The following is a 16,488-nucleotide window of genomic DNA, read 5'->3' on the forward strand; positions in this document are numbered from 1 at the left end:
CAGAAGTGCTTTGCTCTGCTGACTCAAGCCAATGGGAGTTACAGTCTATCACAGCTGGAGAACGATCACCCAAAGATTTTTCGTTTATTTATTTATTTTGACATCACCATTGTTAGAAATCAATTCTGGTTTCATTTACCTGAGAAACCCACAGAGCATAGTAAGATTAGTTTCTGAGCAAACAAGGATAATAATGATTTTGAAATACCCGGCTTTGTTTTTGTTTTGCAACAGACTAACCCAGCTTTCCAGATCTTCTATATCTGCCTAGACTTGTTTAAGTTAAGCTTGTCAAATATTTCGCGGAAGAATGTGGTAATAATTACTTTCTACTCCGTTTCCCCCTCCACGTAGAAAAGCCTCCCCGCCCCCACCTCGCCCTTTCTCAAGTTTAAACGGATCTAGCAAGGTAATTAAGAAAACACAAGCTAAAAGTGCAAAAGGAGCGATTGAGAATCAGTGTCTTCTCGTGACTTCTTCCAGCAAGCAGGGCAAAACAACAACAACAACCCAGAAAAGAAATAAAAAACCGGACGCCGCTCGTGGGAGCGAATGAATGAAGGCGACCCGGTCCAACCGCGAGAAGGAAGAAATAAAAAACAACCGGACGCCGCTCGTGGGAGCGAATGAATGAAGGCGACCCGGTCCAACCGCGAGAAGGAAAAAATAAAAAACAACCGGACGCCGCTCGTGGGAGCGAATGAATGAAGGCGACCCGGTCCAAACGGGAGAAGGGCGTGGCCTGGATCCGCGTCCGTGCTTGGAACTTCGCCGCAGCGAACGGGAGAGCCGCTTGGCGTCGAGTGTCAGAAAACAGGAAGTGGGCGGAGCCAATCGTTATGACGTCTCTGGTGGGGCAGGGCTACTTCAGTTCGACAACTGGGCGGCGAGAGGAGGGTTTCTGGGCACGCGGCGGGTGCGGGCCAAAGGGGGCGGAGTCTGCTCCTTCCCCCGCCCGCCTTCGTTCCTGGCTTCGGGCCCTCCCCCTCCTTAAAGCGCGGCCCATCCTCCCGCTAGCCGCATTAGTAGCGGCGCTTCGGGTGTCAGGCGGCGCTGTTGGGCGGAGAAGCTGCGCGCTCGGGCTACCCCGTTTTTTGTCTCTTCCCCCCCCTCGCCCTGCCCGCCTCGGCTGGCCCTGTGGCTGGAGGCGGTTGAGCTGGGGCTCCCAGCCCGTTTCTCCTGCTCGCCGCTCTGGTCCCCACCGAGTCTCTGGCTTGAGGGCGGCACCGCCACCACCACCTCAGCCTCGAGATGTTTGACAAGACGCGGCTGCCTTATGTGGTGCTGGACGTGGTCTGTGTGGTCCTAGGTATGCCTCGGGTTCCGCAGCGTGGGGATGTGGGGAGGAAGGGGAGGCGCCTGGGCACCTCAGGCAGGCGATGCGCCACCGCTGCGCACTTGTCGGTTTACCCACCCGACGCGCCCCTGTGGTGGCTGCGGGGGCTTCCCTGGCTGACTCTTGAGGCAATTCCTCTGCTTCCTCTCTGGGCGGGGGTTTTATCTCCCACACTCTTATTATATATGCCTCTACGTACCTATGCAGCGAATGTGCATCTGGGGTAGCTTGCTTCCCCTGCATGTTGACAGGCTAGTCTTTGCCCTGCATCTCTGGCTTTGCTGAAGAAAGCTTGGGGGAAGGGTTTGAAAAAGAGTTAATAAATGCAACATTTTTTTCATTTTTAGGTTTGTCTGCTTCTGCTGTTGTCGCTGCTTTCTTTGCGTTCATCTGCTTGCTTACTGGCTAGCTTTGCACCAACCCCCATCTCTCTCCTAGATAAACTTGGTCACTGGAATTCTGCTTAAATCAGGGTTTTATTCAAGTTGGCTAATATAACACATGGCTTGAATGAGTGGTGTACAAAGAAAGAGTTGGAAAAAAAAACACAATCCCCTTGATGGGCTGGTAGATGGAAAAATCACAGCTGCATTTTGTGCTGGCTTCTTCAACCTGGTGCCCTCCAGGTGTATTGAGATCCACATCAAGCATCAGGTGAAGTCAATTGCATTTGGTGGGTATCAGACGGGGAAGATTGATGTACATTTAGAAAACTGAGTTTAGAAAGAAAGCAGTTTATTTCCTCTCATATGAACATGCCTTTATGTAAAGGGATAAATCATTGATGAAGTTGCATACTGATGTCCTACAATACAGCCTTTAATGGATTTTTTTATAGGTGACTCTAGCTGCTTTTAGGATTAGGATTACAAAATATATATACTGTACCAATATTTATTTGCTGACAGTTCTTTTTCATTTTTGCAATATGAAGAATGATCATAGTAATTAAGTATAAGCTTAACTTTGTCTAGCCTTAAACATTGTTACTGCAAAGCATCTAGTTTTAGATTGACATTTTCTTGAGTGAATGTAATAGTGAACTATTAGTTTTGGTTGTTGCTAAATATTTGTGTTACTTTAGGTAAGAGCAGTGTAGTGATGGTAGCCCACCATCCTCTGTTAGACTCTTTTTAAATCTATTAGATGAGACCTTGATGGAGATTTATTTCATTTATGCCACTTCAAATCCATTAAATATAAGATAATTGGATTTTGGACCAATCAAATAATTGCTTTAGAGTAACTGAAAATTTGCTTCTGTAGAAAGAATGAGAAAGCCTCATGCCATATAAGTTTAGCAAAGAATGAATGTTTCTATGAAATCTATTTAAATATAGGATAACAACTGCAAATAGTAACTTTCTCAATCACTTTTTAATGGATATACTTTGTTGGGTGATATGGTTAATAATTATCTTTAGATAATTAAAGAATTGACAAATTTTACTGCTAAACAGTTCCTGAATAGATGAAGAAACTTTCTTCTTCCAAGTTAACAACTCTGTATAAAGAAATTGGAATAAAGTTATTTCAGGATTGGGCCTTCAGAAGCTGTGTATCATCAGATTCTTATATCTAAAATATATCTTTAATCTGATTACAGATTAAAGATTACAGCAAGATCATGTATGTTAGGTGTATTAATTCTTAACTTACTATAACAATATCTAATATAGTTGACCCAATTTCAGAAGATATAAACTACTGTTTATGCAGTGTACACTTTAATAAATTATATGATCTAACTTGATGAGATAAAGACATGGTTTCCTGTTGCAGTCAAAAGTACAAATATATTGTGAAATCTCAAACACTAAGCATTTTATTATGGCTTAAGCAACAATGAAGTTAAAAGGAATTCATAAAGTTCTGATTTAATGATGTCCAAATAATTGCTGGTGATCAGCATCTCAGCATTGGTAACTGAATGATTTAGTACTGTGATCCAAATCTAAGACATAGGTAACAGAATTGAGTTTATCTCTACATTGCAAATTAGCCTTTTCTTGATCTTTGCTGATTAATGCTGATACTTTGAAATTGCCTTTCTTCAGCACATTAAAATTGATTTAAGAAGGGGTAAAATTAAGCTAACTATTTCAAAGCTAGGCATGACTTTGGACATTCTGATAGTTCATGTTTCGGGAAGGTGTTTCTTGGATGAGCATACTGAATAACATTGCAGAATTAGTTATGTAATGACTCAGGAAAAAAACACACAGCGTTTTAAAATCCTTTTCCGCCTTCCCATTTGAAAATTTTTGGAAAGAATAAAAACTTCCAGTGAAATATTTTATTTTGGAGAAATGGATGCAGATAAGACAAGATAATCTAACTGTTCCTTTCTTCTCTGAAGTTTTTATTAGTTTGTAATAAGATATAATAGGTTGACATTTATGTAGTGTGTCAGAACACTAGACCACTACACCAGAGGACAAGTAGTTCTGTACTTTCTGACTCTAGATGTTAGAGCAACATGCATGGCTACTGCTGAACAGCATGGCCATTTGTACCAAAGGAGGAATAATTAATTCAGTATATTATTTGCTTATGTGTTTGTGTATTGTTGCTTATCTAATAGATCTGCTCCTGATTGATATCCGTTGTAGATATCTAACTAAATTATACTTTTACATTGTACGAATATGTCAAATCTGATAATTGTATGAATTAACCAAATTAGTTTTAATGGGGGTGAAGGATTGAACCAAGGCGAAGTGGCAGTGGTTTCTTGCAGATATGTGGTTCTTGCAGGTTCTACCTCTGGTTTCGATTGGGGTTGTACTAGGACTCTGTGAAGTCTGGAATTTTCCTGGATTCTCTTACCTGTTTGAAAGCAGGTGGCAGCTTGCAGACGTGTGCACCAGTTGTGTCCATTCTTGGATTTGGAGACTTTGTATGGACAGATATAACTTGGTTATCTTGTATGTATAATATTGAAATGTGCTGTACACGATGCTTCCTTGAGGATCACTCAAAATGTGTACTTGATCAAAAATTCAAATGTAGGAACAGTGATGAGCATACCTTACTATGCCCATGTTTCAGGCCTGTTCTGATAGCTGCAATGGTTACCAGTAAGCTTCCAGGTGCAATTGAATGGTATGATTATTATCTTTAAAGTCTTAAAAGTCCTAGTTATCAGAGCTATCTATTTTATGTAGGATCTGTCCTTCCTGTTTGATTAACAGAGAAGGCTTGTTTCAAAGATGTTATCTAACTTAAAGTAGGAAGCACTCCTCCTCTGGGAGTACACCTATCCTTTGGAACAGCATCTTCTGGTTATAACCCCACCATATTCCTCTTTAAACAAGATTGAATAAACTGACTCTTCCTCCAAGCCTTGGGTTAGTGAAGGTTAAAGCCCTTTGAAGTTGAGGGATGGATGGAGCATTCTTCTTTATTTATTTTCTCTGCACAGCTCTCTTTCCCAATATGAGACTGTTCTTTTTAATTGAGAAGCTATCAAGAGTCATTCTGGAGTTGGGCAACCTAAAACATTGATGCGTAAACGAAGATACTACATAGAATGTTCATAAAACATAAAAAATAAATGTAGAGCTATAGAGAGTAAGACAAATATTGGATACATTTGAAATTTCTCCCAAATTTTGATTAACTTGCAACCCCTTCTCTCAATTTACAGGTTTTTTTTTCACCATGGCTTCAAAATGTTAGAAATTTTCTATCTCAGTAATGAAAGTTTCATAATTTATGATATATGGACTACAGAAATAATACATTTGGGGTTTAAAATAAGACATTCAGGATTATTGTGCATTGAATATAATTTCTTTAGTTGTAATCTCTTTATAACTATGTCATCCACTTGAGAGATTTTGCTGATTAGATAATTTGATCTGAGTTTTTGAGAAGAAAACATAAACCTTGACTAAGCATTTAGAGTCGTAGTTCCTAAATGTAGAACTACAGAATTTCAACTGCAAAAGGGGAGTGGGAAATGAGATAGATAGATAGATAGATAGATAGATAGATAGACAGACAGACAGACAGACAGACAGACAGACAGATTACATGGATAGATTAGATGGATGAATAGATGGATGAATAGATAGATGGATAGAATTAAATAAGAAATTATAGCATTTATAATTAAACTTACACCTCTTTTGAGCTTCTGGGTAAGCTTCAGAAACTATAAATTACATATGTAATGCAATGTAAACTGTCTTATCTAATAAGACTCTTAAACCAACAATCTTTTTCAGTCTCAGATGGAAAAAAGTCATTCCTGCTTTAATGAAAAGCTGATTCAAGTTTTGAAGCAACTTCCAGATTTTTTTTGAAGCACGTATATCCTTTTCATTGTTCTAAGTAATTTTCTTCCTCATGGAGCTGATAGAGCAGTTCAAGTATTAGATTTTCATTTGGCTTTATTTGTATTTAATTCCAAAGCTGTGAGTAATTTAAGTTCAATAACTGTTCAGATTTGTTTGACTACTTCATGTAACTCTAGTACCAAAAATAATGCTAAACTGGAACTGAATCAATATGGCTCTTAATTATAAAGTGATTAAAATAATACATTTGGGACAGACCATAATTTGTATACTCAAATGTATGCACAATAAATGGTGATTCAGATTGTAAAAAGATTTAGGAAAAAAGATTCCGGGAAGCAGCACTCCAAAATGTGTCTTCTGTGTGGTTTCTGCTGTGAGGTTCTGTGGGGTTTAAGTGCATACGTTTCATCTAGATTTCATACAAGATCATACAAGTAAAAATGCAGAATTTAATTAAGATTATGTCATGATACATTTTCTTTCATGTCTATTGGAAAAATATGAAGTTACCATTCTGACAAACACATACTTCAGAAAAGCCAATGTTTCTCTATCTCAGCAACATTAGATGTGTAGATTTCAATTCGCAGAATTCTGCGAGTTGACGTCTCCACATCTTAATGTTGCTGAGATTGAGAAAAACTGGGTTAGATGAAAATGCTGGAGTTCTTTTTTTCTTTTTCGAGTTACTATGCTTTGATCTATGACTTCTACTGTCTGATGTAATGCAGAACTGAGAATTGACATTTCTCTGTTTGTAGGTGAGTGATGCAGTATCCTTTTCCTCATTGAGTGAATGACAACATGTTTGTTAACCTATGAATCATAAGCTTCTGGGATCTTATGGTATAAAATTACAAGGATAAGAAATGTGTTAAATTTTTAAAGGCTTCACAGGTACAGCTTGTGATCAGATAAGTATAACAAAAAGAAATATAGTAAATAGAGATAAGTTTAATGGATGTCAGCTGCAACAGACAAAATCTGATCATATATTGTATGCTTCTTTCCATGTGTAAAAATTCCATTTGTCATGTATATATGTGTGGAATATGAAAAATATGCATGGAAAAAATCCCATTCCTGCTTCCTGCATGTATAAAATTATTAAAATATGCATCTGTGAGATACCATTCATTGTTTTATGAATGCTATTTGGATGTGATGGGTATTCTGCTTTTCCCCCATTGGTCCATTACATTGAGGTTTTATTGTGTTATGACAAGATCAAGGAAAGTGATTATTTGTTTCTTGTGTTTCTTGGTCAAACAACCTCATTTGGATATTGTGTTCAGTTCTGCACACCACAGTTTAAAAAAGATGTTGATAACCTGGAGCAAATCTAGAGAAGGACTACCAAAATGGTAATAGTACTAGAAACCAAGCCTACAAGGAAAGGTTGAAAGACCTAGGAATGTTTAGCTTGCAGAAGAGAAAGTTGAGGGGGGGCATAATAGCTATTTTAAGTGGGCTTCACGTCTTCAGACTTACTCTCACTTGCTCCAGAAGATAAGACCAGAACTAATGGGACTAAAAGGATGTAATACAAATTAGACATTAGGGAGAACTATTTAAAAAAAGAGCTGTCAATTAATGGAATAAGTTACTGTATGCAACGATTTTTCCCTTTCTCTGGAGGTTTTTCAGAGGCTGGATAGTCTTCTAATGTAAGGAATCCTGCAATGTGCAAAGAGTTGACTTCTTAGGACATTCCAATGATATATTTGATTTACTGCCCAGTGATGCATAATATTTTGTAAAGTTCACAAAGCTGATCATACACTGGCTTTGAAGAGAGTTGTCATTTGTCATTTAAGAGGGATTCTCTTAACAGGTGTAAAATCCAGTAGTTCCTGACATATATACATATATACATATATACATATATGTTTTCTTAAGTTTTCGCGGGTACTTACATGTATGGCCTTCGGCTTTGTTCGGGTATTTTCCCACGTCATTGTAGAACAACTACAATGACGTGGGAAAATACCCGAACAAAGCCGAAGGCCATACATATATACATATATACATATATATTTGCATTTGCCTTTCAGTGCTAAGAAAATCTGTAAGCACTGAGACTTAGGGTCTTTGGCTGAAAAGGAAAATCATAGCCGTGTTGCTAGAAGCCGTCTGCTTTCTCACTATTGTAGTTACGATTTCAGTGTCTCTTTTTCCTAGGTTCTCTTCTTAGCTGAATGATATCATCAAAACCAAAAAAGAGGCTGTCAACATGCCTTACGGGAAGTGTTGCATTAAGTAGGAGAATTTTCTTATGATTGATTAATGTACCTTGTTTACTGACAGGCAACAAGGAAATCTCTTTACTTTGCTAATCTTTATAGGCCTCTTTTAGGATCTTATGTAAATGTTTTCCAAGGAGGAACCATGAGACCTGTGTCATTTAGCTCTTTTTGTTTCATTATAAATGAGATGGCAAGTTATGGTTTCCTGGTTGGCATGGCATCATTTCTCACAGTTTGGCCATGCACATCTGTAGTGTTCCAGCCAAGAACAACAATGGGCTCTTCCTTTGTTAGTGGAAATTCTTACCTATCCTACGTAAAGATTATTATAGCCATAATTTTCCCTTTGTTTACAAAGAAGTGATTAAAGCTTGGGACTAGAAGCAGGAAAGCCTGAGTTCTATTTCTACCTTAGGCAGAAAAGCCAGTTGGGTGACCTTGGGCAGCCACTCCCTCCCAGTCCTAGGAAAATGATGCTGGCAAATCAGTTATGAAAACTGCGTAGTCTTGTCTGTGTAATTGCCAGGAATCAAGTCTAATTTGAAGGAGTTCTCTCTGTCCAAGATACAGTAGTCCTCAACTTATGACTACAATTGAGCCCAAAATTTTCATTGCTTAGCAGGGCATCTGTTAAGTGAATCACACCCCCATTTTATGACCTTTTTTGCCACGGCTGTTAAGTGAATGACTACAGTTAAATGAATCACATAGTTCTTAAGCGATTCTGGCGTCTCCCATTGACTTTGCTTCTCAGAAGCTCCCTAGGAAAGTTGGAAATGACAATCCCAGGACCTCAAGATGCTGCACCCATTGTAAGTACATACCATTTGCCAAGTACCTGAATTTTGACCACATGACTTCGGGAATGCTGTGATGGTCATAAGTGTGAGAACTGTCATAAATAACTTTTTTCAGTGCTATTGTAACTTCAGACAGTTGCTAAATAAATGGTTGTAAGTCGAGGATTGTCTGTAATCAGTTGGTTTTAGGCATTTGTCTATGTGTTTGAATGTCAGGAGTCACAATGGCTTATAGACTCAATTGTTTTCTGCGAGAAAAACAGTTAACCAAATGTGGGCAGCATATTTCATTGCAGCAAAATTTCTACCAACTTAGTTATGGGTAGATATCATTATCAACAGTGGGAAAAATAATCAGTGGATATGTAATGATTAACTCTTCAATTATCCCTAGTAATCAAATAAATAAAATAGTAATAAAATGGCACATGTTATGATGAGAGCCCTTAATCTGTTCATAGCTGATAAGTATGGAATTAGATCCTGGTTAGTGAAGGCCACTCTGGAAGTGACATATGAATAGGTTTGAACGATGGTGAATTCTTCCTTAGTGGAAGAGATGTTCTTGACTCCCGCTTAAGGAGGTGTGGGTGCACCCTGTCAAGAAGCCATTGCTGGACTCTACAGTTCTTGACAATTTTCATCCAATCTCCCATCTTGCTTTTTTAGAAGAAGATGGTTTAGAAGGTGGTGGCATTAGAACTTCAGAAGATTCTGGATGAAATGGATCACCTGGAGCTCTTTCAGTTAGACTTTGGCCCAATAACTACTAGGCATCTAACAAACATAATATTCCTTCTTCCTGTCGTCGTCCCCCCAACAGTCCTATGTGGCGAGTTAGATTGAAATAAAGTGACTTCCCCGAGATCACCCAGTCAACTTTTATGCGTCTAATGTAGGACTAGAACTCAATATCCTGGTTTCTAGCCTGGTGCCTTAAACACTAGAGAAACTGGCTCTCTTCCTTCCTTCCTTCCTTCCTTCAAGTCTGGTCCCAAACAATGTTGATAAGGAATGAGGGGTCCAGCCTACAATCCCTTTTGTGTGAGGTACTGCAGGGCTCAGGACTCTTCTCATTAATTTTTAATATCTACATAAAATCACTGGATGAGCTATCATCAGTACGCTGGTGATGCCCATTTATATATATATATATGTGTGTGCTCAGTGAATTAAGTGATGCTGCGGACACACTTGCACAGTGCCTGGAGGCTATGGGAGTCTGGATGGGGTACAATAGGCTTTAACTGAATCCTAGTAAAATGTAGTGGCGTGGTGGTGTGAATGGGAGGCTCCTTTGTATCTGGGATATTTTCATCTTTAGCCTTGGATGGAGTCGCACTGCTCCAGACAGACCTGGTGCATAATCTGGAGTTCCTCCTGGACTCAAATTTCCTGCTCGAGGAACAGGTGCCAGTTGAATAACTGGTTATTCTCCTGGATTGGGAGACCCTCTCAGTCACTCACTCTGTTATAAGGACTAGTGTTTAAAGATGTGAATGTGATTTTTAATTATAATATATTTCTTTAGCCAAGAAGAAATGGAAATCACCCTCCCCAAATTCCCAAGTGAAAAAAAGAAAAGTAAAGAAGTTTGAAAATATAATCCACTCCATTTTTGATATGTGCTTTTTGTTTGTTACTTGCCATCTGGTGAGTCTGTGTATCTGTCTCTCTGTGTGTATAAGAATGAAACTACCCTTCATATTTTAAAGTATTTTCAGGATATATTGTTACTGTCTGTTGTTAGAGATATTGCTACCTTTGGATTTATCAGTGTCTAAATTCTTTTTATTAAAATATATCATGTTTACTGCTTAAACTATGCACTAAAGTTTGGTTTATTCCACAATCTAATACATAGCTTGAAAGATAGAGCTGATAAATTCTGGAAGTGTTTTTAGTCTTGCAATCTATGGAAAATCAAGTCTGCCAAAGGAATGGGTGGTTCATGTAATATCCAACAGGACTGTTTGGAATTGGTTTCATTGGGTGCTTCACATACTACAAAATGTTTAGGTAGTGTATTCCACACTGGGAGTTAAAGCAAGCAGTAATGCTCTTATAAAACTTGTATTTACTTGGCTGAGCTTACTTCCCACATAGAGTCATATGTGGAAGAATAAATCTATATATTTTCCACCATTAGTTAGTTGTTATGTACAAAGTTCAAAATAATTCCATTTTTTTTTATAACGCAAGCTTGGTATAATTATATTTTTTGAGTCAAAACTAAAATATCTGAAAATAGCAAACATTATAAAAAAGGATTGAAACAGCCTTTTCATTAATAATGCAATTTTTGAAGACAAAACCTCTGGTCCCGTTGACCAACCCATATTGGATCCTGAAACATTATCCTGGGACACATATATTCACCTGATTGCTCTATTGTAAACTCTATTGTAATATGGAATATCAATTTATAAAAATGATTTAATTTGTGGATTTATTCTTGGTCATTGTTTCCCAACCTTGGCAACTTTAGGACATGTGGACTTCAACTCCCAAAATTCCCCTAGCCAATAGGAATTCTAGTACAGATAATTGAAATCCATGTGAAAAATCCTGCTCGATGATTTATCGAGAAGTAGCACACTCTAAATTGCTTTTTGAATGATTTCATCACACTCTGCTGCTTTGATATTGATAGAAACTGCCCCCCCCTCATTTAAACAAATTTGGGTTATTTTGAATTATTTTTCTGCTGCATTGAGATGGATTTCTATTGTTCCCTCTCTCCCACTGTAGCCTCCTTATTGCTTATGATTTGTTTTTGGTTCATCAGATAACACTTCAAGGCAGCAGTTGTGAAATGACCAAGCTACACAAACTCAGATCAAGTTTCTGTTCAGTAAATATACTTAGGGTTGGCATTGAGTCAGTGGTAGGTCAATCCCCATTTTAGCTAATAAAATAGTGTTAGCAATTAGATTTGGCCTAGAGTGTTTGAGAATTGCTGCCAAGTTAGATAAAACTGAGCTAGTTGATAGTTTCTAACATAGGAAGTTTTATTTTAGCCATTGTGAGGATGTAATTTGATATATTTTTAATGGAGCTGAATCAAGTTGGCATCTTGTCTGCAAAGATATACATTGGTGCTGACAGATCTGTTTTCTTTTATAGAATAGCTGGCAAATTTTCCTTTACAGTATATAACCTCTTAGCAATATTTTTGGGTGCTAATACAGGAATTATACAGCCACGTAGCTGTTTTAAACACCTAGGGCACAGTTTATTATTGTTTAGTTATTTGTTAAGCCTTATATTGTTTTGACTTCAAAGATAAAAGCTGTTCATAGTCTATATGGTTGGTTTATATTATGTTTGACTTGGTGTAAATCATTTACACACTTGGGAAGTTCAGAGAATATTTGAGATCGTTAGGATAATTTTAAGGAAGGGGAAGTACATTCCCCTCCTACAGTCGCCATAGGGCTGTGCAGTGCTTTGGATTCAGTAGCTAATAAATTCATGTTGTAGTGTGAATCTGACACCTGCCTGCAACACCTGTAAGTATTGCCAGGAAAAAACACAACTGCTTTAATATATTGCTTAAAAGTTTTACGCCTTCATCTTCTGAAACAGCTTTTGGAGATCAAATCCTAAATTTCCCCTGCCTATTTATATTTTGTAGTTTGGAAATGCTGCGATGTTAGCATTTATAGGCATTCTGGATTACTTCTTTACAATATTATAAAATATTTTTATTCTTTTTTGATTATACTATATTAAATATTCATATTCTGGGAAACCACAAGCTTCTAGTGCATGAATACAGAGTGAGAGAAATTACATTAGTGTTGTCATGAATAAGTCCAATCTGTATTTTTGTGATATAGATTACTTTTCTGTATAGGAAATTGGTCCTGGTTGAAGACCTATTCCCTGAAAATATATGAGAACAATGTGTTAGAATAAATAAAAGGTGTTAACTTGATATTTGTAATAGCTTCATGACTAAATAATGAATAGTAGAGAAACTAGTATAGTGGCTAAAATGTATTCATTAACGTTCTAAGTAATAATTGCCTGTCCAGCGATATCTTCTGGATGAACTATATTTCAGGAAAGTTGATTGGAGCCAGAGAACAGGTTTTTAAAATTGGTAAGTGAAACTTTTAATTGATCGGATGAACTTTAAGGACAAGCTTGTTTTGTTTTGATTCTGTTCTAGTATTAACAAGAAATTCAACAAAGTAATTTAAAATAATTTTTCCAGCAGTGCCAGATGCATGCATTGATTAAGCCATGACATAATTAACTTCTTTTATAGCTTAGTGGGTAGTATGTCTTCAGCCAGCTGCAATTTATCCATAAAGTTTATGTCATAAACATTATTTTTTAAAAAATCAACATTATTCCCAAATTATGGGTTGGGATTTCTTGGAGGGATGCAAACAACTTACAAAAGGGTTCCAATTTTCTTTTTAAATATTGCCAGTATTTAAGCTTAGACTTCAGAGTATTATCCATGCGATGAGGTCACATAAATGTAATCATCATTTTAGAAAGATGCAGCTTGAGAACCCCTGATTAAAAACAATCTGTGTTGTATAAATTGGACTAGTAAGGTCCTTTTCAATCTGGGCACACTGCAGTATTTCAAGAAACATTACAAATATCAATATCCAAAATGTTTGACTGAAACCTTAACCATGATGGATATTGATAATATATTTTAATTTTGTTAAAATCCAAGAGATCTGATTTAAATGTTATCTCCTTTTACCTTAAAGAATATGGTTAAATGCAGATGCCATGATTTCAGCATCAGACAGATTCGTTGGGGTGTTCTCTTGCCTTTCATTAACTATCTAGCTTGATGAAATTGGCATACTGCTTTGTGGAACTTTGAACAAAAATATTTTTGTTCTGTTTTTCCTGCCTGTATCTCGATGGTGTAATGTCATTTTTCTTGCATGACTTTTGCTTTGTTTACCATCAACATATTTCAGAAAGCAAAGCTCTTTTGTTTCTAATTACAACAGAAAAGGAAACTCTATTACTAGTGTTTGAAGTCTATATAGGAAAATATTATTTAGTGCAGCCTAACTTAATGTGGTATGCTGCAGATGTGTTCTCTGGGAATTATGGAATTTAGAATCCAGCACATAGGAAGAGCCCAGGAATGATGACTGATTTATTGGGGGTGTTTGGTGCTTAATTGACAATAATATTGGCTCTGTTCTTCTGGAAATTCATATAAACTATATGCAAATTCTTCTAAACTCCAGTATTATCAGTCGAGCCCAAGAATATTTCCCAATGACCAGACTTTCCATTACCCAAAATGTCTGATTCCACAATTAAAACAAAGCATGGAGCAACTCATTGTTATATTCAGTAGGTATGCAGAAAGACTAAATCAGTGTTTTTCATCCTGGGTGACTTTAAGATGTGTGGAATTCAACTGACTGTGGAATTTCTGGTACCTATTGTTAAGCCTGGATTCCCCAACGGGTGTTAAGGAAAACAAACTAAACAGAATGTGCAGCTAAGTCAGATAGGAAGACAGGTAAATGTGTGAGATAAGTTTTCTAGTTAACACGCAGTAAAAATACAGATACGCTTGTGCTATCAAAAATATAGTTTATTCCATTTAAGAATTATAGCTTAGTCAAATAAACGGTCCATTAGTCATATATCAATTTCAGTCAAGTCTTGTCTGGGATACTCTATTTGCAAAGTCCGTGTTGAATAGCCAATGTCAGTTCATTTACAATAAATCTGTCCAATCTTATCTTCTCTCCCTTGAGAAAAATCAACACTCCTACAAGAACGCAGTCATCAATCCATCCAGTAATTAGGGATCAGTAAGCTAGAGAGAGCGAGCTGCAGCTGCATTTGCCTCGCTTATATATTGCTTTTACAACCACACCCTCAATTACATTCTTGCAGTTAAAGTTACACACACTTTAACTAACAAACCATGATACCATATTTATTATTTTTACCCAAACCAGTTAGGGTAAACAATGTTATCCCTAACACCTATCCTAAAATTACTGAGGTTGAAAAATACTGGACTAAGGGAAAGGACATGTTTGCAAGTAAATCAACTGTGTTGACTTGAAGGCCAATAGCCCAGCAGCATTTATCTTTCCTGACCTAGCCAATAGATGAGATCAGTGGTGTCTCACCCATTAGTATTTCTTTGTTGGCCAATGAAAAATGATTTTTCCTTTCTCCTTTATTTCACCTTCCCCACCCCATCTCTGTAACTACAATAAAAAGTTACGTTATCAACATTTTTTATTTACAGTAAGCAGCTATCAAGTTTTTTATGTTTGTTTGTGTTTAGGCCCTACCTTGTAGTAATGTTTTTTTGCTGCCACACTGGGAAAATGGGAGATAGAGTGACTCAAATGCACCCTCTCCCAAATGGCAGCTCAGACTACACCATTAGAACAGCAGAGTAAAACAGTAATCATTCGGCTGGGACCATCACTGCTTGAAATGGGAAATTCTTTTTTGAAGGAAGGTTTGACATTACCACTTAGGAAAACTATGGACTGATGTAATGGTAAGGGTAGGACACAGCCTCATCTGGTTTGTGGGGAAGCTTGATCTGCAAGTTGATCTGCACCCTCGTTTGCAAATGACTCCATGTTTCCTTGAGAGTAACTGTGCCTTGCTGGATGTTTTAAACTATCTAGCCTTTTAGTCTTGATAACACCTGTAGGTGATCTGAACTACAGCCACAATTATAATATGAATCATGCAGTGAATATTTGTATTGGGTCGCTACACATGCAAGAAATTATTGAGCAACATTTTAGGTTAACCAGCACATTGAGCTATTTTGGCAGTGTATAATATCCATTTCAGTGTTTAAAATCTTACTCTAAAGTGAAATATTTTGCTAATGTAAACAAGTGTATGAAAAAATGTGAACTGAACTGACTTTTTTTTGCCAAGGGAAGCACATTTTTCATCTCTATGGATATGAACATGTTGGCACACATTTTCCTGTGGACTTCAGCATTTTAATCTGAGGATTTCCTCTGGTCTTCCCCTCCCTTGTACTTCCTTCCTTGAATTTTAGAATGTATCTATAAATTGAAGCAGTTTGCTTTTTGGTTAAACAGTTGAAGCTCTGATCACTAGGAATTGTTGCCTCGTGGACCAGATCATGTTTATCTCAGAATGAAACTTTATCTACTTGTCTGTCTATTGATTATCCATGCTCCCCAGATAATTTCCTCCTGCTGTGTCTCAGTTGAGCATTGGCCTTTCCTATCCTCCCAAGAATTTTGCCACAATGACAATTTTGTCTTTTTAAAAAAAGATTATATGAAATAAGGAAGATTAAAGAAAAACTGAAGAGGATTTAGTGTAAGGTTTCTAGATGGCTGAAAAGGCCATCTGGATCCCTGCAAATTTCTATCAACAAAATGTTGATTGCTTTCTTTTTAGAAAGTTGAACTGGAAACATCACCCAGTTAGGGAATGTTTTACTTACCCACCTATAAACAATGGCTCTGTAAAGTTTTGGTCAGACAGCAGTTCTAATCCTCTGGTTTAGTATCTTTTCAGGGAATAAATCTAGAAACCCTGCCTTAAGTTTGTTTAACTGAATGAGCCATCTAGTCCAGCATTTGTGACTGTGATGTTACCCAGATGCATTGGTTTGCAATCCCCATCAATTCCAGGCATCATGGATTTCCCCCATTGTTAACTGATGCAGACAGTCCACAGACTTTTCTAGGTTCTTCAAATGAAGTTTTTCTCAACCTGCCTGGTGATGTGTTTTGCAGATTTCAAGGGTTAAAATAATTCTGAGTCGCAGACTTGTT

At 37.3% G+C, this 16,488-nt stretch overlaps 1 protein-coding gene across 2 annotated transcripts in view; it reads left to right on the top strand.

Annotated features, from left to right (window-relative positions):
* Positions 1 to 1,019: 1,019 nt before the first annotated feature.
* Positions 1,020 to 16,488, top strand: part of PLPP1 (phospholipid phosphatase 1) — an 82,946-nt gene continuing 67,477 nt past the window's right edge. For both annotated transcript variants that reach the window (XM_026670488.2, XM_026670489.2), the window contains exon 1: positions 1,020 to 1,309. In XM_026670488.2, the coding sequence (XP_026526273.1) occupies positions 1,252 to 1,309 (58 nt within the window). In that variant the 5' untranslated portion in view covers positions 1,020 to 1,251. The remainder of the gene's footprint in view (positions 1,310 to 16,488) is intronic.

The sequence above is a fragment of the Notechis scutatus genome, chromosome 2 (genome assembly GCF_049901735.1).
Source record: "Notechis scutatus isolate UNSWTSFEM ecotype Mainland chromosome 2, rNotScu1.2, whole genome shotgun sequence".
NCBI classification, from domain to species: Eukaryota; Metazoa; Chordata; class Lepidosauria; order Squamata; family Elapidae; genus Notechis; species Notechis scutatus.